This window comes from Diabrotica undecimpunctata, chromosome 3 (genome assembly GCF_040954645.1).
Source record: "Diabrotica undecimpunctata isolate CICGRU chromosome 3, icDiaUnde3, whole genome shotgun sequence".
Classification (NCBI taxonomy): domain Eukaryota; kingdom Metazoa; phylum Arthropoda; class Insecta; order Coleoptera; family Chrysomelidae; genus Diabrotica; species Diabrotica undecimpunctata.
Window position 1 is genome coordinate 103587290 of NC_092805.1, and position 24527 is coordinate 103611816.

Below are 24527 nucleotides of genomic sequence, written 5' to 3' on the forward strand. Positions count from 1 at the left end.
AGAGTTTCAATTATTATTTATAAAAAAGACATGCTAGGTCACAAGTAAAACTAATTTTGTCTATTGCCAGAAGCTTTATGTCACCTAAACAATAAGTTACTTAGGAATTACCGTTCTAGCACTCATACGATTAAGACGTGCCAAGTATAATTAAAATCGCTTTTACTACATTATTAAATCATTGTAGTTTATATTTAATTTATTTAAAGTACGTACCAGATACTGGTTTCCCAGGCTGCTGGTTTATTTATCCGTCCAACCCAATGGCTTTAAAATATAATACTGGATAGCGAAGCTAGTTAAAGAAGAAATCATAATACGAAGTTATTGCTTATGAGCAATACAAATACACACAATACTTCTACAGTTTCTACCTTACCCATGGCCCTTCAAAGGCTATAAACAGCTACAATCCAGCAACTGCATTCGTGTCATACGTAGCCGCTGCAAGATCAGCACCGAAAAAAGAACAGGTTAGTTCTGTTCTCCAAACAGTCAAAACCTTAAACTTCTATACTACGTGACTAGTGCATAGGATCAAAAAATATTCCTTTTTTATCCAGAATTTTCAATGATGGAATTTGCGTATATCTAGCGAACCCAAATTTCGTTGATCAACTTCTGAAGTCCCACCCAACTATTCAAATCGAACCTCTTCTGTTAAGTATCCGCACACTTGCATCCCCAACGAAAAGAATATTAAAAAAAACTTCCTTTTGTAAAATAGTATAAAATTTTTAAAATTATCCAAAATGGATTTATAAATTTTCAGAATGTTTTCGATCCTATCAGATTATCATCAGTGAAAAACGTCTTTAACGTAGTTGGAACTAGCCACATAATGAGGTCAGATGGACCTTAAATTACATAATTAGAGTAACGAACATTATAATTTTTTAAGTCACTAGCTGGGACCCTTTTTTGAGCTGGGAAATTGTATGTTCCCTTAAAAAATTTAATCTTTTATCATGGACCTAGTGTCTTAGGAATTCTAATGTTCGTTACTCTAATACTACTTTATAGACGTTTTTCACTGATAATGACCTGATAGGATCGAATAAACTATGGTATACAGCCAACCACTGGGAATTTCTTTTTTAAATTTTAAAAATAATATTAATCTTAACTGGCAGAAAATATAGTTAAGAGAATTAATCGTTAAATAACCTCTTCCGTAACCTTAAGGAAAGCAAACAATTTCAGCTGATAAATACTCCCATAGCCTCAGCTTGGTATATACCTTTTCTCCTGATAATTTTGTTAATTCTTTTTGAAGATAATGATAATATAATTTTTCCTGTCTACGCACAAGATGTCATATTACATGTGCAAACAGTCAGGACCTGTTGCTTCTAATTGCACCAATTGTAATTCATCTTCTGTCAGCTCAAAATTCTAAACTTTCTCACGATATAACTCCCTCTGCCTAATCAACGCCACAGCAACAGAGCATACAACTTCCCCCACATATTGAACCATGTCCCTTTCAAACCAATTTACTCTATCTCTGTTTCTCCTTAGAAAATTGCGAAAACGAAACTATCTGACGAATCACATAAACTATGTTTTACATTACCACTTTCACAAAAAAAGGCCACGCTCTTCCGTATCATCTGTAAGCGATCAAAACTATTTATCTGTGGAAAATCCCGCAACAGAACAAACTATGTTCCCTCCCAAACAGACAGCTCCTAGCTCCTATAGCCACTTAAACACAAAAAACAAAGGATTTTAGCCGATTCCAGTGTTGCTGGTACAATTGTACCAATTTGATTATTAAATATTTGTACAAAAATACAATTTACCATTTCTGGTACATTTTCAAAATGTTGCCACCTAAACCACCTTGACTATACAACTGTACCTACGAAACCCAAATTTATGTGAAATGTTCGTTTTTCAAGAGAGAATGCGCCACTTAATAGTTTCTATCTTAGACAAGGAAAGAGAGGGGACGCGTAATCGTGTGGAATTGACTGAAGCCTAAACCGGCACCAGAAAGGTTGCTAGGTCATATTTTATTTCTTCAGTAGATTGAAAATAATTGATATATATCAATAAATAATTTTTTTTCAAAATTTATAATTGAACACTGACATAATGATCACTTTTTGAACATGATTTTATCATTACATATTTTTTAGTAGATCGATATAGTGTTTCAGTAAATCGGTAAATCAGTAGACCTGGTAACCCTGCGAGAGGTAGTAATGGGCAACGTACAGACACCAAAACATGGCAGTTACATCGAAACTGAAGCTGGCCTCACTTTTCGAAGGTTTATTAAATGAGTGTTACCTGTCCTCTCTCTTTCCTTATCTAAGGGTTCTATAGTGTGCAACCCTCATCGCATAATATAAAAGCGTCGTTGGGTTAGGTTGCGTGTATGGAATTCACAGGTTGTGCGGTTGTCGCTGCACTGTATCAAAACAAAAATCTAATACCGTCATTCTGTTACTTTATGTATTGACAGTATAGACAGTTCTGAAGTAATGTCAAGAAAAATATGAAATAGATTTTCAGTCTAGAATAGAAGTTTAAGTAAAGTTTTATATTGTCCTACAGTTGAGAATAGATAAATTATAATTATCGATGGTCAGTTCACCTAAATTAAATTATAACAAAGAATATCAAACAAGCTAATAATTATTACATTGTATTGAGTAACTCATTGCTTATTTGGAAAATTTGGATTCTAATTGTAGTTTTTTGTTATTTTTAACGACTGATTTCCAACCTGAAATTAATGTAATTTTAATGTGTTTACAGCACGTTTACACCATCATTAAAATTTAGTATAAATTCTAAACTTGAAATTAATTTTAGTTAGTTCATTTGATTCGTTGAAGTTCATATCGACTATAGTTATTATTAGGATTTTTTGTGTTATAACGATTGAATTTATTAATGGAGAACAGTACTCTGAAACGTCCCCAGGGAAAGGCATTGTCATTAGGGGAGAAACAAATCTTAGTCAACATGGCGAATTATCGTGTAAATCAAGGATACGATTCACTTCCAAAAAATAATACAAACAGTGACATTAGAAACCGGTATTTCCGAAAAAACAGTTTACTTTGTAAGAAAAGAAAATTCCTCGGCACTTGGATTACAACCAGCAAAGAGACGATCCAAGAACAAGTTAACTTTATTATCGCGTAATAAAACTTATGATGAAGGAACAAAGAGTAGCATTCGTCGAATAGTGCATGATTTTTTTCGTAAGAATACACCCCAAACATTACATTCTCTATTAGCAGTAGTAAATAAAAATGAACATCTACCTAATTTTTCTAGAACTACACTGCATTGTGAATTTGTGTACACAAAACGGGACAGAAAGTCAATGTTGATAGAAAAACCCGAAATAATTTATTGGCGCCATCGATATTTTCGAGAAATTCGTACATTTCGGGAACAAAACTACGACAATGTATATTTGGACGATCATGGGTAAATATTGGTCAGTGTCAATTATGAATGGAAGGACACTTCCGTATCATCACACAGGGGTGCATTTGTTCGTGGACTCACTACAGGGTTGAAATCCCCTACTGCACGTGGCCCACGCTTCATTTTACTGCATGCAGGAAGTAAAGATGGTTTTATTAATGGAGCCGAACTAACTTTTTAGCAAAGAAAAATACAGCAGACTATCATGACGAAATGGATGGACCTCTTACCTTGGTCTCAGTGAATACCTATAAAAGCATACAAAAGGAGATACTACGATCACGTCCTGATGTGTACGAAAATTTTGGCAATACTTCAGCGTAGCAGGTCACAAAAGGCTTGAACATGAAAAGAATTCTCTAGATATCTGGAATGAATGAATTTTCCTCTTAAAGGGACTGCGAGACGTATGGCTTAAATCTTTTTGTGTTCACAGACCAGCCAGTTGCATACAATAGGCCAGATCTGATACTAGTGAACGAATAAAGCATAGAAACAATGCTATCAATGTGGTCATACCTAACAATAATAATCTGCGTTTTATTAAAATGAGAAAATCGCCAAGTATAGAGATCTTGAGGTCAAAATAAGGAGGCAATAGAGAAAGGGGTGCCCAGATTATTCTCTCTACCGCTAGTGTTAGTGAACAAACTCCAATTAACTCAGAGAGCTATGAAACGAACCTCATGTATCGCAAGTTCAATGAAGAAATAAGAAGACGATGTAATCCAAAAGTTCAGATATAATCCAAAAGATTGTCATGTTAAAATGAAACTGGGTACTCCCTCTTATCGTACTTAGAGAACCAATAAAGTAATTATGAGTATCCAGTGAGTTCGAGTTAATCAACCTCATGCAGGGGGTAAACTACCCCTAGAGTTCCACTATATGGAACTCTTGATGGAAGCAATCTAATCAACATTATAAGAATATACAACAATATTATATGGCGATCCTAGACCAGACGGAAATGGAGCAGAATAAAGAACATAGTAAGAATAAGGAATAAAGAACAAAGATGTCAAACCAGATATGGAGCTGAAAGTACTGCTATATATAATCACGGCAGTTCTAATATTGAAGTTGGTATGGTCAGTATGGAAGGCGCACAGGAGGAATTTGAAAAGGGGCATCCATCGAGGCATAGTAGCAAGATCAACGGCAAATCTAGACGTTTAAAGTGGTAAGTCTGTATTATCTGTTTTTATGATACTTCCTTGCACGATTTATTGCACACTTTTATGAATGAATAATATAATACATATTTTTTTTAATACGATTAGGTCACTAATTTTTAATAAGAGTATATGACCTCTATTTTTATATATTACCTCAAGATATTCATGTTATTGACATGGTTTTAATCTATTTATTTATTATTATTTATCTATTTTATTATTATCATTATCTTTGACTATTTTATTACTATTAGTCTCTTATTGACAATGTTTAACAAGTACAATTGTTTTATCATGGTACAATGAATTCATGGTCCATTGTACCATTAGGTTTTATTATATTTATATAATAAATAGTAGTACAAGAATAACGCAAATGAAAATTCTCATGAATAAATTGGTAGCAACAAGGTTTGTTGGGAAGATTTCGTCAAAATAATTGATGAAATTACACAAGAAGTATTGAAGCAAAGCAAAGGGGTCGTGACTAAACACGTACCTAAAGCTAAAGAAGTTAAAGAAGATATAACGACACAATTAGTCGAATTATACAATAAATTCATCAATTTAATAAGGAAAAGTTGGGAGACATGAATGGACAAACAAAGAGAGATGTAACAAATATTTTGGCAGAATCAGGGATAGAGTTTTGCGCTCGTTTCAAGCAGTTAATACGAGAGTAGTAGTTCCCAGCTCGATACATCAGCGAATCAACAAGGAAATAGAAGATCGATTTTGATATAAGGAAATAAGGTAAGAATGTAATATATGGATATTATAAAAATAATTTCGAAGGAAGAAAAGAATAAAAATTATAGAAATATAAGTGAATATGAAAAGCATGATACGAGTATATATCGTAATAGATTTCATAGAAACAGAGGAGAATGGCAATCATAAAGAAGAAGAAAGAATAATCAATGGACACAGGTGAGATGCCACAGAAATAAAGGCATAGCGGAAGCATATTTTGCAACGCATGCGAATACGAATCCAGTGCCTGAAGTAGATTTTTTTCCCAGGAATGTAGGCAGACTGGATATGGTTTGACCTTAAGGGTTGGAACCTACGTCAAGCAGGAGGCTGCTAAGGAGATCAGCTAGGGTGGTACTTGAATTCCAACCCGCTACGAATCCTGCGGCTCCAGCACAATACAGTAACTACAGGATGGATTAAAATTGCGAAACAAATTTGGAATTATGATTTTTTTTTAATGAAGTAAATCCAAAAATTATTGAAAAAGAAGTTTGTCACAATGAAGAACGATTCCCTACAATTATTGTATTTATATGTAAGAGAAAAAAAGATGTTAAGTACGCACACAGGCGAAAAAATGATGAATCAGATTATTTTGAAAAGTATATGTGAATATTATTACATATTTGACGAAATTAATTTCGAGTTCGAATCGAAAAACAGAAGAAACAGTTACAATAATGGAGAAACAAGGAGTTGCGAAGGAGTTTACACCGGGATCCATAGATTAACTAATTAAGGGTATGTTACCTATAGGAATCATAAATGTAAATATTCCAGAAATATAAATTAGAAGTTTTATTCTGAAGATACAAAACTGAAAAAAAATTTGATATATTTTTGAGGCAAACTTCAGGAAGAAATTACTCCAGACACAAAAAATATTTATTTTACTTAAAAACTATGTATGTTTGTTTTTCTTTCAGAAGTAAAAATAAAAAAAAATCGGGTACTAAACTACAATTAAAGAAAAGGAGGCTAAACCTATTTCAGATTATTTAATTATACATTCATAGTTATACATATAAATATATTATTTTCAGTCCATATATCATTCTTACAAGTAATATCACAAAATTATTTTTGAAACGAATTCAAGTATCTAAGAAGGAGCTTTTCAATGTCATCTACTAGTTCATCTGAATACCCAAGAGCGAATAGGGCATCGAACATCTTAAACCTATTAACATCAGGAATTTGAACTACAAGTGCATAAGCTATCGATTCTACTCTGAGAAAGTTTAAACCGGATTCTAAGGACCACCTGTAAATTCTCGGTACTGTAATATAATTCATTCTGTGTTTTTCTACGAAGTTGGTAACAAAACAATTTAAGTCATTCATTACATATTCATCACTTAATGCAATGACGTCCAGTAAAGTGTCAATATCAGCTTTGTACCATCTATCTTTATGAGTGAATATTTGTAGCAAACAGTTCAAAGTTTGCGATTTTACGTTATGTAGGTATATTTCATCCTCGCTGCTTTCTTTGAAGTGACCTGTAAGCAGCCTATTAAAGTAATCTGATTTATTCGTCAAATAATCTCTATCAGCTTTGATACAAATTCCATCATCTAATTTGAAAGTTACAATATTGACTGGGTTTTCAGACGGTTTTATCGAATCTTTTACATCGAATCCTAATTTAATATCCATCGACTTGGGATTTTTTATCTTTAATCGTTTGCAAGCCAGAATAGAAATGCCTTTTATGGATTGGTTCTTGAAAATCGAATCTCCTCGCAGAACACTCATGATGGTATTTAGTCCTCCACAATTGAGGAGTAGCTTAAAAAGGATTGGCTTGTTTCTGAAAGAAAAAAAAAAGAATATGAACTGTAATTTCAAATTGTGATACATAGTAGACATTGTACTCGACAATTCATTACATAGCATTATGTGTAAACAATATTCTTGTCAGATTCTGCAAAATTTAAATTGAGTTACGGAAAATTCTTGGAATATACACACAACGCAAAAGTCTAAGGATATTTTAATAATTTGACAATACCAATGACAGAAATTTCATGACCATATAAATTTGCTTGTACTATAATTGTTAATACAACCACTCACTTCTTACCAAAAAAATTGTAAAACTGATAGCAATACGTGTTTTAGAATGTTTTTATAAGGGACAAAAAATCGACATTTTTATGTTTTGTTTATTTTTAATTTTAGTCACTTTCTTTATACCATTCTTGCTTAATAGGTGAGTTAAAGATATTGTCTTTTTACCATGCAACGACAACATTTAACGTTGGACGAGATGAATAGAGCTGTGGGTCTCCTTTAAGCTGGTCTGCGACAAACTCAAGTTGCTGACCAGCTGGGTGTCTCCCAAAGCATCGTAAGTCGTTTGTGGCGTCGGTTTAGAGACACTGGGAGTCCAGACGAGCAACATCCAGGACGTGGTCGCTCAAGACCGATATTTAATTTTAAATGCCTGAAGGCAGCCAACAATCAGAGCACCCGAGCTGGTTAATGAATTACAGCTTGCACAGAATGTAACAATTAGCAGCAGTACTGTGAGGAATCGTCTCCATGAAGCCAATCTTCGTAGTCGGCGACCACTGAGATCTCCACCTCTATCTAGAGGCAATAACGTTGCAAGATTAACCTGGTGTCAAGAGTTTCAGAATTGGACTGACAATGACTGGGCCACAGTTTTGTTTAGTGACGAGTCTAGATATGGATTTCATCCAGATTCTCGTCGGACAAGAGTTTGGAGACGACCCGGAAATGGAGAACGATTACGACATCTTCAAGAAATGTATGCATACAGAGGTGGTACATTAATGGTATGGGGGAGAATCGTGATTGACGGAAGAACTGACCTCATTTTCCCACGTGGCTTTTTCACAAGTCAGCAATATTTGGACACTACTCTTGAACCTGTTGTGCGCCCGTTTGCTGCTGCTATTGGAGAAAATTTTTACTTTATGCATGATAACGCTCGACCACATGTTGCGCATATTGTAACAAACTAGTTGGATAACGAAGGTAATGATGTATTGCCGTGGCCAGCACAATCACCGGACTTGAATCCCATTGAGCATGTATGGGCATGCTCCAACGAAGAATTACTCCACATATGGGGAATATCTACAATGAGTTTCAATTAAAAGAGATTCTCAGAGAACAATGGACACAACTACCTCAAGCAGACATTAACAATGTGATTCGGAGCATGAACAGTAGATGTAGAGCTGTGAGAAACCAACGTGGTGGCCATACTTTATTTTAAGTTTATATTTCGTATTTTTGACATTTTATTTTCGCAATATATTTTTTTTTGCTCCAATTTTCTGTTTTTTTTTGCAATTTATGGTATTTGACATACTAAACAACAATTTAAACTACAAATTTTGTATTACTTTTTTAAATTGATTACAGATAAACAAAATACGTCTATTTATAAAAATATCCCTAGACTTTTGCGTTGTGTGTGTGTTCTGATGGAACCCGAAAAAAAAAACATTTTATATTAACTAGACCTTATAAATATAACAGCTTACAATTGCTTGAATATTACTCTTTTTACATTATTTCAATATAAAGCGAATTGGGAAGCATCATGTAAAGAAATTCTTATCTACTCCGTAGTGGAACATATTTTATTCTTGACATACGTATATTGATGGGAACACAACCCCTGACCTGATTGACTTCTATGTTACAAAGAGCATTACAAAAAAAGTGAAACAGTATTCGGTACTGTAAACTAGCGCTTAGCTTCATACTATGTTTTCTGTATTTTTAAAATTTAAGTAATAAATTCAGACCAAATATTAATAATAAAATATAAATAAATATCATTTTACAGTGAATTTAATTATTATATAAACTAAATAATATATTTAGAACTAATTGTATTCATATGAAATTATTTTAAAATGAGAATTATAAAAATTTAATCAGATGATTCAATATTGTTATTAATAGGTTAACATTTATGACTTTTTTATTAAATGTTGACAATCGTTACGAATCGAATCTTTTAATGACCGATATTCTTTTAGTTTTTTTACTTCTCATTTAATATCTGTATCTTGTTTTTTATTTTTATTTTATTTTTATTTTTGTATTTATTTTTCACGCCGTTTTTAATTTAAACCTGCTTAGAGTAAATATATGATGACTATGAACGAATTGGATAGAAGCTTCGCTTCAAAAAATCCTAATTGTTTACTAAATTGACATAAACACGAGAAAATTTACTAAGGATTAAACAGAAACGCTTTTCACTGTTTTGCGGATGACTAAACGGGGCGACGGATAAATTATATAATAAGAAAACTAAAAGAACAATGCGAGGCCGCAGGCCTTAACAGGAACATATCTAGGTGTGAGTATCTGGTGGTCGGAAACAGTGAAATAGAAGATCTAATTTTTGATACAGAAAGCATAAAAAATGTAAAGTAAATATCTAGGAGTAGCCTTTAATAAAAAAGGAAATAGAGAGGACGAAGTACAAAGTAGAATTAACAAAGGCAGAGAGACTATCCGAACACTAAATTCTCTTTTCTACAGACCAATAAAAGACACAGAAAAACACATTTATAACAGCTTCTTGAAAGTTTTATCCTCTACGGCTCAGAAGTTTGCGATGTAACAATGGTTAACAGAAACAAGCTCTAAGTAAACAAAATGGATTTTTAGAGGGAGTTGTCGTAGATCAAAATTAGAGAGAATTTGAAAGAAATTAAATGTATATGGACAGAAATATACAAGAAGAAATTGAAAGAAGACAATGAACTTAGTTTGACCATCTTGAGAGAATGCCAGAGGACAGATGATCCCAGAAAATATTGGAATGGATATATGCAGAACGAAGAAAAAGAGGTCAACCGTGCCGAAATTGGAGAGATGAAGTTAATGAAGCTATGGGGTAAGAAACTTGGTAGAGGATGGTACCTTAAATAGAAAAAAATGGAAACTGGGACGGCGGTATCTGTAAAATCCGTTATATGCAGAGTATATATACCCTCTTAAGTATATGGTCCAAAATGATGAATAAAATTGTAACTGACAATCACTTCATTAACAAGATATTTTTTTTTTCGACAAAGCAATATTTACACTGTATGGGAATGTAAATCCCACACAGTGGGAACGATAATTATGAAATGCTAATTAGAAATGAAATTGTACTTGCCCTGAAAATTCTAAAAATCTAAAATACTATTAGATAGTATTGAATAGCCTTCTCGTTCATCCGATTTGAATCTTCAAGATTATTTTTAATCCAGATACTTGAAAAGTAGAATTTATAAAACTAAACCAGCAATTATTGCAGAGCTAAGGCAAAGAATTATCAATGAATCCATATTAATTTCTATAGAAACATGAAGAAATGTAATAAACGCATTCTACCATCGTTTAAGATACTGTCAAATTAAAAACAGATGACATTTAGAACACTTTATTAGGTTTACACATTAATTTAGCAACGTAGTAAACTTTTAATTATTACGTTCAAATTTATTTGTACATAGTTTCAATCAAAAAATTTATTGATACAATTAGGCGTTTCTAGGCTTTTGTTTTATCTTTTTAATATGTTCCCGACTACATAAAATCGAAATTATTGTATACGGTTTGACTGAACTCCGTGCGAGCGTCAAACGATATGCCTCCCCATTCTATAACTGACCCTCTACCAAATGGAAGTCGCTAGGCAATACACGCTTCAGCATATCTCTCGCCTAAATGTCAACACACTCTTATACGTTTGTCGGAGCCCGTAAGACAGAATTTCGATTCATCGTAAAACAATACACGACTCCAATCTTTGATTGTCTAAGCCAAGTGCAAAATTCAATTTTTTTTCGCGTGTTCACGGGAAAGCGGCAGTCCAGTTACTCTTGTTTGGGAAGATTAACCAGCAGCATGAAGTCGCCTCATAACTGTCCATTCATTTTAACATTTCTAACTTCTTGCAGATATTTTCGAAAGGTAACTGCTGTAACCGTTCGGTTTCTCAAAGCACTAAAAACGACAAAGCGGTCACCTCCAACTGTTGTAATTCTACCTTGATCTGAACCAGGTCTTTGAGTAAGCAGACCAATCTCTTCGTACCATCACCATACTCGTTGCACACTTAAGAGATTTATACCAACGTTTTTGGTGCAATATTATTTCAACAATAAAGAGTTTGTTAAAATAATAAGTGAGATAAAAACTTTTATATTTTTGTATGCGGTTGCAACAATTCTAATGACCCAATTCCCCGACATTATATTTAACAATTACTTACAAATCTAAACGAGGGGAACTTATCAATTTTTGAAAAGCCAATAACAGCTTTTCAAAAATGTATGTAATGTTTTTGTTGGATTGGCAAAACCAATATGCAACACAATTTTATTTTTCTAAAATATAATTTATTTTACTATTATAAATTAAATGGATAGGATTGAGTTTATTTGATACTATGTGGTTTTGCCAATTAATCAATAATATCTAATACTTTTATCAACTACAATAATTATAAAATAAACGAAAAGAAAAAGTAATGTCTATCGCAAATTAATTGGATCATCACCCAATCAGTGATAAATATTTATTTATCCAATAAAATCTGTTGTATATATATATATATATATATATATATATATATATATTAAATTATATTATTAAGTGTGCGTTGAGGAGATAAATTGCAAGGTAAGTTCAGTGATTTAAATTAGTTGCTTGTCAAAATGGTTCACGGAAAGTGCTTATTTTACGAAATTTCATTGTTGCGGCCCCATGACAAAGGACTCACAATTTAAAAAACGGGAAATGTAAAAACAAAAGTTAAAACTGGTCGTACTTCAAAAATTATCGAAAGAGATAAGCGTGCTCTTCGGATACTTCGGAGTATTCTAGTGTAAAATGGGACCATGAGGTTGGTAGACCAATTTCAAACGATATATATCTTTTAGAGGAATGAAAAAATGGGATATGGATTCTACCAAGAAGTTTTCACAATCAGCTTTGATATCATCTTAAATATTCAAACTAATCATATCACTTTAGGAAAAGGAAAATCACTTTACCTAAAAAGAAATCTTTTTTATTGGCAAGAGAGCATGAAACTTTGTTCCACGTCAATAAGATTTAGTTATTTGAAGTGATGAATCTCAGAAAGTGAGTTTGAGGTCTGTGTTGGCGATACATAAAGAAGAGTTATTCGAATGCCAGGGAAAGAATATCACAAAGATTGCTTCAAAAGATAGGTTAACTTCCCAGTATCTGTGATGGTCTGGGGTTGTAGTCCCTTTCATTGATGACACTGTCAATGCTGTAAAGTACGAACGTATTTTACAAGAAGAATTGCCTTCCATCAATGAAATTAAACTGTCACAGGGGGATTCATATTTCAACAAGATGGCGCAACCTGTGATACAACGGAATCCGTAATATCACGGTAGCAGGAAATTAATATTCCTGTTTTAAAATGGCCTTCATGTAGTACTGATCTATTCCCTATAGAGATTCTTTGGCATCAGATGAAAAAAGCACTTCGAACTACACCAACTCGCACAATTCCTGAATTAAAGATAAAGATAAAATTTAGGAAATTTGGAATAACTTTTAACTAGATTACTGCCAAATATTAGTAGACACTATGCGAAAAAGAATTGATGCTTGATTGAGAATTCATGAATTGATTTTAAAACGTAGAGGTGACTTCACACAGTGGTAAAGTTGATTAAATATTTAGTCCAATTAATTTGCGCCAGACATTACAGTTTTCTTTTGTTTATTTTATAATTATTGTAGTTAATAACAGTTTTAGACATTGGCAATTACTTCTCCAATTGGATTAATTGGCAAAACTTCTCCCCCCTCTCTCACTCTTTCTCTCTCTCTCTCTCTTGTCATTTCTCCACTAGAAATATTTCAAAACCTTAAGAAACTCGAAAAAAAAAATGAATCATAAAAACATTGCCTATTTTAATTTCAGACTAAATTCAATATAAAATATTAGAAAGGACTATTAGAAGAAAAATAATAAACATTCCACCTATTTTACTAATGCAAAAACTAGTTCGACTCTCTCTTGCTATGAGAAAGCACTGAAGAGAATTAAATATTTTCAGCAATGTCTGATTTCACCGTTTCGTTCGTAGATTGACGTTACCAAATGAGTTAGTGGGGTTCACGAGATCTTAAACTCAGACTACTAAGAAACGTGATTTCCTCTACTACTCCAAATAACTTTTCTCCATTGGTCTCTATATTCAGCTGGTTACGCAGGATGGGTGGCCAGCTGAATGCTGAATTTGGTCGGACCATCTCATTGGTTATTGTTGTTTCCCGAAACAATTCTCTCTAAACGGACTACCTAATTCTGACGTCACAATAGGCGGCGCTTATGAAACCTTTGAAAACATTTCTAATTCGTGTGAATTTGTCCCATAAGAAGTTGGAAATATTATATTTGATTAAAACTTTAATTATTTTTTTTTTACTGTATTTCAAGGTATTTTGTTGTTTTTATCAAGGTTATTTCAAAAGAAATCAATAAATCATTGAATTTATTTACGAAGTTGAAAAATATTTAAATTAATGTTTTATTCTTTTTTCGTTAACAAGACTAAAGATATTCGTTTTTTCGTAGTTTAAGTAGTGAATAACGACTTTTAGTTGTAATATAACATTCTGTGGAAACCTTTCCATCAAATTCCCATAGTGAGTGTTTAAAAAACTGTTTTTTGTATGTTGTAATAGTTTTTGAGTTTATTATTTTTTAGATCTGGGCATAAAATGGCTAGTAGACATGTATTGAAGATATCCAATATTACTGAGTTTTTCAGTAATGATAACAAAACTACTATTAAACTACTTAAAGTACGAGAAAACAAATATATTTAATATTTTACGGGATAAAATCACTAGCACCTAAAAAAGAATAAAAAATTAATTGTAATATTTTTCAACATTGTAAATAAATTCAATGATTTATTGATTAATTTTGAAACAACCCCGATAAAAACAACAACAAAATACCTTGAAATACAGCAATAAATAATTAAAGTTTTAATCAAACAATAACATAACCTTAAAACATAAACATTGACAGTAAATATCTTAATACTTTGATATTCTTACCTCACAAATTCACGAACAACAAATAATACCAATCGCACAGAATGAATTTTCATAACTAAAAGTCCTTATTTATTCTACAAACAATTAAAAAAACCAATATTCCAACTTCTTATGGGACAAATACCCACAAATTAGAAATGTTTGGAAGGTTTTTCTAAGCCCCGCCCATTGTGACGTCAGAGCTGAGGTAGTCCATTATCGTCACATCTTAAGAGGTAGTCCATTAAGAATGGAAACGTTTATCCGATGAGCTGGCTAAGGTATGCGCAGCATTCTTCTCCAACACCAAATCTCGAAGGCTTCAAGTTTCTGCCCCGTATAGAAATATTAAAAATACAAGTGCATTCACCAATCTCATCTTGATTTTTACGTCACTTATACTAGATCCCAGATAGTTGAAGCTGTCTACTATCTAGTATCTTATCTTTAGTTTTCGTCTTATCTTTATTAATTTTAAGACCAACTTTAATGCTGTTCAACTCAACTCTTCGCAAGAGACCTAGCATTTCTTGTTTATTTGTTGCTATAAGTGTAGTGTCATCAGCAAATCTAAAATTGGAGATTTTTCTACCAGCCACCGTTACTCTACCGACCCGTCCTTCTAAAGCCTTCCTCATGGCATGTTTACCATAAATATTGAATAAGTCAGGTGACAAAACGCATCCTTGCCTAACCCCTCTCTCACTGCTCTGCATTAGCTTGCGAACCTCTGATCTAGTCGTACTGTTGCCATATTGGATTCTTCGTCTTTCTATCCTACCCATTAAAATCAATCTTGAATATCTCATATTTACCGTTATATATGTAGTTCGTAACAGTTCACGTTCGGTTTCAACTGTTCTTCCTCGTTTGTCACGTGATTAACCCATGAAATAATAATAGTTTACGCAATGTCCACATTTCGAATACTTTTATACGATTCATTTATCTTAATTTGAGAGATCATGCGTCAACCCCGAGTGTTATCCGTAGACGTATATATTAACATAGACCGAGCATACTGACGACAGGATCTCTTGAGGTTTCTCGATCTGTTTTTCTCTAACGCATTCAAACTCTTCATTCTCTCTCTCGACCCCATTAAGAGACGCTACGATACTTACTTGATTTAGACACAACGAATAACGAAAAAAAAAAGATGGTGTCGTCACTTAGGTCTACAGACTGCTCAGTCTATGTTAATATATATGTCTATGGTGTTATCACGGGCCATATATAACATCTTAAGATGCAGAGTCTACCTTTGAAAAACTAGCATTTCGCGCTAAACCCTAACTAGCATTTCGCATTCTTGTCCCTAAACCAGGTAGCTATATGTGACGTCACGTGGTACCACACCTACCTTAAATAGTCCTACCAAACAAATTTTACAGCACCCACTTCGTAACACGTTTGGCTGCGTTTTATTGTGAGATTTTACTATACTTTCTTGTACGATTTGTTATTTTTTTATTTTTATAATTCAAGTGATTTTTGTGAAAGGGGCAGTTATGGATATACTGTTTTTCTGATATGTTAACTTAGACACCCTCTAGAAAACGGGTTATTCATGGCAACTAAAAGCAAAACAATTTTTTTTGTTTAACTCTAAGATAAAATAATATTTAAAAAAAATCATGTTTGTATCTAATAAACGAGCTGAGAAATTTTTTTTTTTTGAAAATATGCATTTTTTAGCCTTCTAATCTATACTACTCGTAGTACCTTAAGGAGAGTCTATTAAGGGATCATCCCTCCAATGGCAATCAGCATGCATACAAAGAAGGAAAATCAACAAAAACAGCAATGGAGAAAGAAGTAAAAAAAATCAGTCACTTCGGGATATCCGTAACCGTACGCGGGATCAAAGCAATGCTGCAAAATAGGCTGATTCTAACAGACCTGCAAGGAGAGAAGATTTTGGTTAAAACAGCTAAAGGATGCCCACGAGGAGGGTGCTTACTCCTGGTACGACAGGACAAAAATCTCTATCAATCCTAGTAAAACAGCAGTAGTCAGTTCCACAATAAGACGGAACTTAGATGAGATCTAGATGCCCGCTCTGTATGGAGAAACTGTCAAAGAGGCGAATGAGGTCAAATATCCACTAGTAATATTACGCCAACCAGCCATTAATGCCAACCTTTCGTTGGCATAGCATGAAACACAGCCAAAAGAACAAATTTGGACTGGGTGGAACGGATGAAACGTAACCACTGCATTGGTACGAACAAACGGGTCTCAAACATTCGTAGGCTTTTAAACATATACCTTCGAAGACGAGATCCAAAAATCTACTAGATGTGAATAGGAATGATCTGCAAATTATCGTAGATCTCCTAACAGGACACTGTGACCTCAAGGGACATGCAGATTCTGTCAGACTGATGACGATATGGTGGAACATGTTCTGTGCAACCGCTCAGGGTTGGTTAGAATAAGTCTCAATACATTTGAGCATTATTAACTCGAGCCCCTACCACTTCGTAGAATTTTAAAAAGGATAGGTTGACGGGACAACTTTCAACTAGGGATGAGCCACAATAGACCTCTTAGACCGAGTGGAAGGGTGGTTAAACGCCCACTCATATTAAACCTAACCTAATACTAAAACAAAATAAAAACTAAGAATGCACAAATCTCCAATGTAGCTCTCTTTATTTGACTATGGTTTTTACTACGATTAATTTGTTTTTTACATTTTTACAAAATGAAAAAAAAAATCTACACGAATTAACTATATTCTTACTTATTGGTTTGAAATAATAAAAATATTGGTTTAGCTTTAATATACATATTTATGAGCGCTTCAAGATTTCATTATATATCCTAAAAACACGAACGTGGCAAAATTAGGAACAAATTTCATATACTTATTCTAGTGTTCCATTTCAATTGATGCGAAGTAATGGTATACGAATATTATTAAGGGAAAAAAACTTAAGCACAATCATACTTACTCTACAACATATATAATGCTTAATACCAATTGCGTCCGGAATTCATCACTTCCTCTTAGTAATTCATGAGCCAGATTCCCCTTTCCAACAGCGCTTTCTGCAATTTCGGTTAATCGTCCTAATACGGCCTTTGCTACAAAACTAAAACGGAAGCAGATCTCGCAATCTATTGAGTGAATGTACTCGGTCAGCTTGCTTATTCTTTCGATAAATGAAGTTTTCATGAGCGGCAATAAATATACAGGGGAATGTAGAATTGCTAAGACCGTATCAATTAAGTTATCTAGGCTGTAAGTTTTTTGATCAATGTAAAATTCTGTTAGACTGATGATTGCTAGAAGAAGATCTTCAGATCCTAGTTGAGATACAGGAGGTTTCAGTTTCACGTATGAATTGATTAATTTTGTTATTGCTAATATCAACCGTCTTTCTAGCACATTTGTAGTACCTTCCTCCTTCGATGATTGATCTAAAAATAATAAAAAAAAATAAGTAAAAACAATATACAGAAGACCATTGTACAAATACGTTGTTGTCAACGAATAGTCAATGTTTGCGCCGCAAACAATTATTTTAGACTTTTTACTACAACCGGCAACAGAGCGTTACTTCAGCGAGCAGAGTGCGCGCCAAGGAGAGAACGAGAGACGATATTGAGACATCAACAAGTAATGTACAATTGTAAGCAGTTCGGTATAAAACAATAAATTTGTTTTATAGTATATGAAAAAAAGTAAGGTTTTTTCTATCGCTATATAGATGACTGCTTGAGCGCAGCACCAGAGGATAAAATGGATATTTTACTAAATGAATTCAATAACTTTCACCAAAAACTAAAATTCACATTAGAAATTGAAAAAAATTATCAAATTAATTTTCCAAAACGTTTTAAATTCATTGGTGTCAATAAGATCAGAACGACACCCCTGCATCCTCAATCAGATGGAATGGTCGAGAGGATGAACCAAACGATGGGTAAACATTTGTCCAAAGTTGTATCAGAACATCAAAGAGATTGGGACCAGCACATTCATTTATTCTTAATGGCCTACCGCTCGTCCGTAAATGAAACTACAGGCCAGATTCTAACCTGCCTGATGTTAGGTCGTGAAGAGCGTTTGCTTGCGAGCTAGAGTTTGGCTGCAGACCTTCCGAAGAATATGTTGCAAGCGAAGATTATGTCGACCGCCTGAAGTTAAGAATAAACAACATTCATGAACTTGCCCGACAACACATCCAGTTAGCCAGTGACAGAAGAATGAAAGTTCAATATGATTCTCGATGCAAAAATGAAAGCTATAAAATACGTGATCTTGTTTGGCTTTATAATCCACAACGTCGTCGAGGCTTGTCTCCTAAACTGCAAAGACAATGGGAAGGTCCGTATGAAATTAAAAAGAGAATAAATGACGTAATATACCGAATTAAGAAGTTGCCAAAAGGTAAACCAAAAGTAGTTCACATAAATCTTCTTGCACTTTATGCTGGCTCAAATGAAACAGAAGAAGCAACCTTCAACCTTAGATCAAAGATGACCGTCGACCAAGCTTTAATGAATTTATGTCATATTACGCAGAGAGAAAGAGTGCTAGATTCGGCCATAGAAGTTCAGCAGGATCTTTTTAGTGTTCCGCATAACGTCTCTCTAGCCCACTCTGTTGCACAACATCTTGAGATGACTAAAGGAATCTTATCCGTATTTTATAAGAAGTTCGGTCGTTTGGACAAGTTAAAAAATCAGCAGCCTAAAGTTGGAAGAGTACTGAGATTAGAAGATTGTTCTCGATATTTGCTGTATATGGTGACCAGGAAGTCGTATACAGACAGGGCAAGCTACGAGGATATATGGCGTACTCATAATTAATTTGAAGAAACTCGTGTGCAATTATGACATCAAGAATTTAGCCTTAACCATGATAGGCCATGCACTAGATAATTTAGATTGGAAGATTGTCAGAAGTATGTTTGCAGTGATCTTCCGAGAAAACCGGCGTACGAATTACTGTGTGTTGCATTAACCCGAAGAGATCGTGTCCTTCAAAGTTAGTAGACTGTTATTTCTTCTTGAGGGGTTCACGCAGAGCTGAAGAATTCTGTAAATTCCGCCAACCTGGGCCTATATCTAGAGTTGCTGATCGGGACGCTCAGATCTAACACAATTCTTAGAAGGATAAATCTAGAATATTCTATAATCTAGAATAAGTGTTGGCACTTCAATAGCGACCGTCTTCGATGCGCTTTCGAACGAGAAGAACTATTTCAGAATATTCTAGTACTAATAACTTGTATATATAAGTAGCTCCGATATTAGCTAAGTTAGTTGATAAGATATTTTCGTGCTGTAAACTTATAAATAAATATATTTATATAAATTAAGAATCGCTCGTTTTATTTAAAAACGGTATAATATAAAACATCCTTTAAAATAACAAAATATGTATGTCTTTACTTAATAGACTGTTATTAAACATGTCCTTCCTTTTTTTATTCTGACTTCTTCCCTATATATATATATATATATATATATATATATATATATATATATATATATATATATATATATATATATATATATATATGCCATCCGTGCACAAGGCACGCTAAAAGCTATCGTCTATGTGTCATTGGGAGAAAAAATAGGGAAGTCCTGAAAGGGGTAAGCGTATGGAAAACTGAGAGAAATTTTTAAGTGAGCTAACCACATGCCTGAAGAGAAAAGTATTTGATTAATGCGTCCTCCCAGTGTTGACATACGGAACGGAAACACTTACTTTAACAAAAGCCTCGGCTACCAAACTGAGAGTTACAGAGAAGAATGAAGCGATCCATGTTAGGAATAAGACTACGAGACAAAATACAAAACGAAGAGGTCAGGAGAAGAACCAGAGTGATTGACGTTATCGAAAGGATAGCCAGACTAAAACGGAGATAACAGGACACATAGCTGGAATGACGGATGGGCGATGGACAAAGAGGTTATTTAAATGAAGACCAAGGGAAGACGAGAGAAGCGTCGGTCGACCACCTGCACGATAGGCTGACGATTTAAGAAGATAAAATAAAAACTGGATGAGAGTGGCGCAAGATAGACGGAGTTAAAAACACGAGGAACGGGCCTGTGTTCAGGTAAGATTCAGGTAAAAGGTAAGATTCGAAGTTTATTTCTCAAAAAAATTTTATTTTCTTGAATGTCAAAATAACCGAGTTAATCTATTTAATAGCGGAATTATTCAATGTCCTGACATTATGACGAAATTTATTTATACAACAAAATAAAGACATAATAGGTGAATCAACAGTTGAATTAGCAGCTAAATCGCCAGTTGCTGCAACTGCACATAGAAGCAGATAGTTTCAATTCAACTGGAATACAAAGTAAACGTTTAACTTGCATGGTATGGAACAGGAATGATAAAGCAACAAAAATTTGGTGCCTAAGAAATAACGAATTTTAAATATTTTTGATCCTTGATTCCAAAAATGTCTTTTTTTTCATAGTAGTTTTTTTGGAATCTATTGTATAATTTTAACTTCGCTTGAAAATATATATACACAAAGGCATGTGGAAATCACCAGACGGACTTACAGTAAATATGATAGATCATGTTATTGTAGACTCAAGACACTAATCGAATATAATAGACGTCAGCACCAGAAGAGGAGCAAATGCGGATTCTGATCCCTACTGGGTCGAAAGTACGGTAAGGTCCAGAATTTTAAACATTTAAAAAAAGAAATAGGTTCTACACATGAATTACACAATGTAGAAAGACTCAAAGATACGAACAAAAATAGAGAATATAAACATCAAACTAGAAAACAGACTAAAACATGAAAACATAAATGAAGGGTAAGAAGGATGCGGAAACATCATGAAAGAAGCAGCTGCAGAATTACTAGGCATGGAAGGTAAACAAAGGAAAACAAAAACAAATTACTATTTTGATAAAGAATGTCAGGTTATAACAGAAAGCAAAAAAACAGAGCATATTTACTGAGTCAACAGGGGCAAAGAAACCGACAAACAGAGGAGGAATATAAATAACTACGTTAAGAAGAAAAGAAAATCCACCACAGAAAAAATAGAAAACATGAACAAAGAACTACAAGAAGTAAGTAAGCCAAAAGGGACAAGACAATTTTACCAGAAACTGAACAAAAGCAGAAAAGAATTCAAACAAACGAACTGAAGAGATAAGGAGAGTAATATTTTATAATTTTTTATAAAAATATTTTTATAAAAATATATAAATAAAAAATAAATCTCCTTTACTGGCATGCTCTTTGTCCACAATGATTGTAATCATAATTGTTTTTTTATTTTGACGTTTTTATTTTAAACTCAAAATCGTTCTTAGAGTATAAAATTATGAAAATGTCATACCCTGTGCCATTCAATATCGGTGGAAACCATTAAAATTAACTATCTTCGTACACGAAGCAACTGATTTATAATGAAACTGCTCGAGGATTGTAATTACGAATAAGTGTAATTATCTTCTTTTTTCTCTTCCTTTAAGTCATATGTGGAATTGGCGATTACTTGACAGAAATTCATGTTCAATAATATAATATAAATCCTAAAACACTACACCGGTTTTCAATTTACACAGAATATAGTGAATACAATTAACATGTTTCGCTGAAACGTCAGCGTCACCTTCATCAAAATAATTCTAATTTCAACCTATTCTGAACTTATCAAACTTGTAATAGAATCGATAGTTTAGTGAAACATCTTAAATTGAATTTATTCTGTGAAAATTAAAAAGAATTTTGTATTTTACGTTACATCCCTTTAAACTTATTATAGCAAATATCTTGTGAATAAAAATAGTGACAACCTTGAATTATCCATGTCTATCTGTCCGTGAACACAACTCCCTCGTTATTAGAAGAGATAAAATGACAAATGAAGTATGGAATGAGAGATTATAACCCAAAGATGGTATTAATGATGAGAAATCTGACCTCCAACTTCCGGTACCAGAGTTGCAATCGTAAGTACTGTTTTAAAGTCGCCGAAATAGTACAAGCGATATATTATTCGACGTCCTTTAACAAGACGGGAAAAACCTTTATCACTTGCGGTTAAAAATTATGACCGGAAGTTTGGCAGACATGACTCAAAATTAGTGAAATCATATATAAATCGAATTACAAGAAGAGTTCAAACATCGACTTCAGGTTCTATTTCCGATGACGTTAGGTGAAAACCTACGACTTACGAAGTCCAATTGCTTGTTTTGAAAACAACTGACCGAACGCTGAATCATCAAAAACATATTTTATAATTTATGGTTTACTCGCAAAGAGATATTTGTCGATTAGTACCAGCAGTAAGGAATGATTGGTGAAGTGAAGAGTAGCTTTGTGTATACGACATAATTAAAATCGTTAGTTATAAATAGTTATCTGAGTTATAACCCAAATAAAACTAAAATTTGATGGACGATATGTAACATCACACATCAGTTGCTTCGTGGACGAACTGTCTAATTGTCTATATCGTTACCGAGTGTATCTTCCTCTTGCTTCTCAAGTCTCCCAGGCAGGGATACTTCAACAAAATCCTTTGAAGTCCAACTTTCAGGAAATTCTACATCTTCGTCTTCACTACAAACTGGAGAGTAATAGTCTGAATCGGAAAATGATGTGTTAACGTTTAAGGAAATTCTAAAATAAATTATAAATAAATATTAAAATTAAATAAATTCTCCTCCTTTCTAGTGTATACCACTCTTCCTCTCCAATATTACACAGTATTATTGATAAATTCAATATTATCCAATTAGAGATATAATATAGTAAAGATAAGAAGATAATTTTGAAAATAAAAAATGTTTATAATATCCAACAAAAATAATTTCAATAATAAAATAATCATGATTATCATCATCAACCTTTACGCGCTCCCCGCTGGGCATAGGTATCCGTTAGCTCTTTCCATGTGGCTTGCATCCAGTTACTGCTAACACGCTTCAGGTCGTCAGTCCACCTGGTTGGTTGGAAGCTTTTGCAACGTAGTGCTTCTTTTCTTGGCCTCTGCTTGACAATAAGTCTTGTCCATCGGTTGTTATATAATCTGGTGCCGTCTCTAGTCCAATTCCACTTTAACGACGTAATTTTTTTAATAGCGTCTATTGTTTTTGTTTCTACGACATATTTCTTCGTTTTGTGATTCGGTCTCCCAGAGAGACACCCAATATATGTGGCTCTATGGCCCTCTGAGTCACACGAATCTGTTTACTACCTTTTTTGTAAGTGTTAATATTTCCGCTCCATAAGTGAGTACGGGAAACAGACACTGGTCAAAGATGTTCTTTTTGCGACATATAGGTTGGTCTGATTTAAATACATAGTTCAATTTACCAAACGCTGTTCAGGGCGCGGCGGGTACGTCCGATTTAAATACCAGTTTAATTTACTAAACGTGGCTCTATAAGACGTGGGAACTCACATGTCTGGCTATCTCTGCCTAACCGAATTTCATGTCGAAAGTATTTATATCACGCAGTATGTTCAATATATTTTCCATTAACAGCAATATTACGATTTAGCATTAGATTAGTCATTATTTGCGTCTTGCTTATGTTTATCTTTAGTCCGACCTCCAAGGAAGCGTAATATAATTTTCCCAACATTATTATTGCATTATCAATACTATTGACTCTAAGGCTATAAGGATGATGTCATCTGTGAATCTCAAATGACTGAGCTTCTCTCCATTTATATATGGTTGATACCATCCTCGTTCAGATCTGCCTTCTTACAAGTATGTGTTAAAAGTGTCGTGAATAGCTTTGGAGAAACGGTTTCTCTTTGTCGTACTCCTGGCTATACACAGAATTTATTTGTTTCTTGTTGAGACAGTCTTACGCTAGCCGTGGCATTTTGATAGATATGTTGGATTATGTTTAGCGATTGTCTATGTAACATTCTGTCAATGCTGTTAACATTTTTTGCTGGCTAATAGTATCGAATGCTTTCTCGTAGTCCACGAATATTAGTGCTAGTCGTTTGTTGTATTCTGCAGAATAATTTATCAGGTTCTTTATTATGATGTTATTGACAGTTTTTATTGATATATTTTTAT

The 24527-nt window shown here is 33.6% G+C and overlaps 1 protein-coding gene across 1 annotated transcript in view; it reads right to left on the reverse strand.

The window, feature by feature from the left end:
- Positions 1-6370: 6370 nt before the first annotated feature.
- Rnb (BTB/POZ domain-containing protein Rnb) overlaps positions 6371-24527 on the reverse strand; it is a 39526-nt gene continuing 21369 nt past the window's right edge. Inside the window, exons 6-8 of the mRNA XM_072526457.1 lie at positions 22947-23107; positions 17432-17900; positions 6371-7200 (exon numbers count right to left, since the gene is read on the reverse strand). Coding sequence (XP_072382558.1) covers positions 6465-7200; positions 17432-17900; positions 22947-23107 — 1366 coding nt within the window. The 3' untranslated portion in view covers positions 6371-6464. The remainder of the gene's footprint in view (positions 7201-17431; positions 17901-22946; positions 23108-24527) is intronic.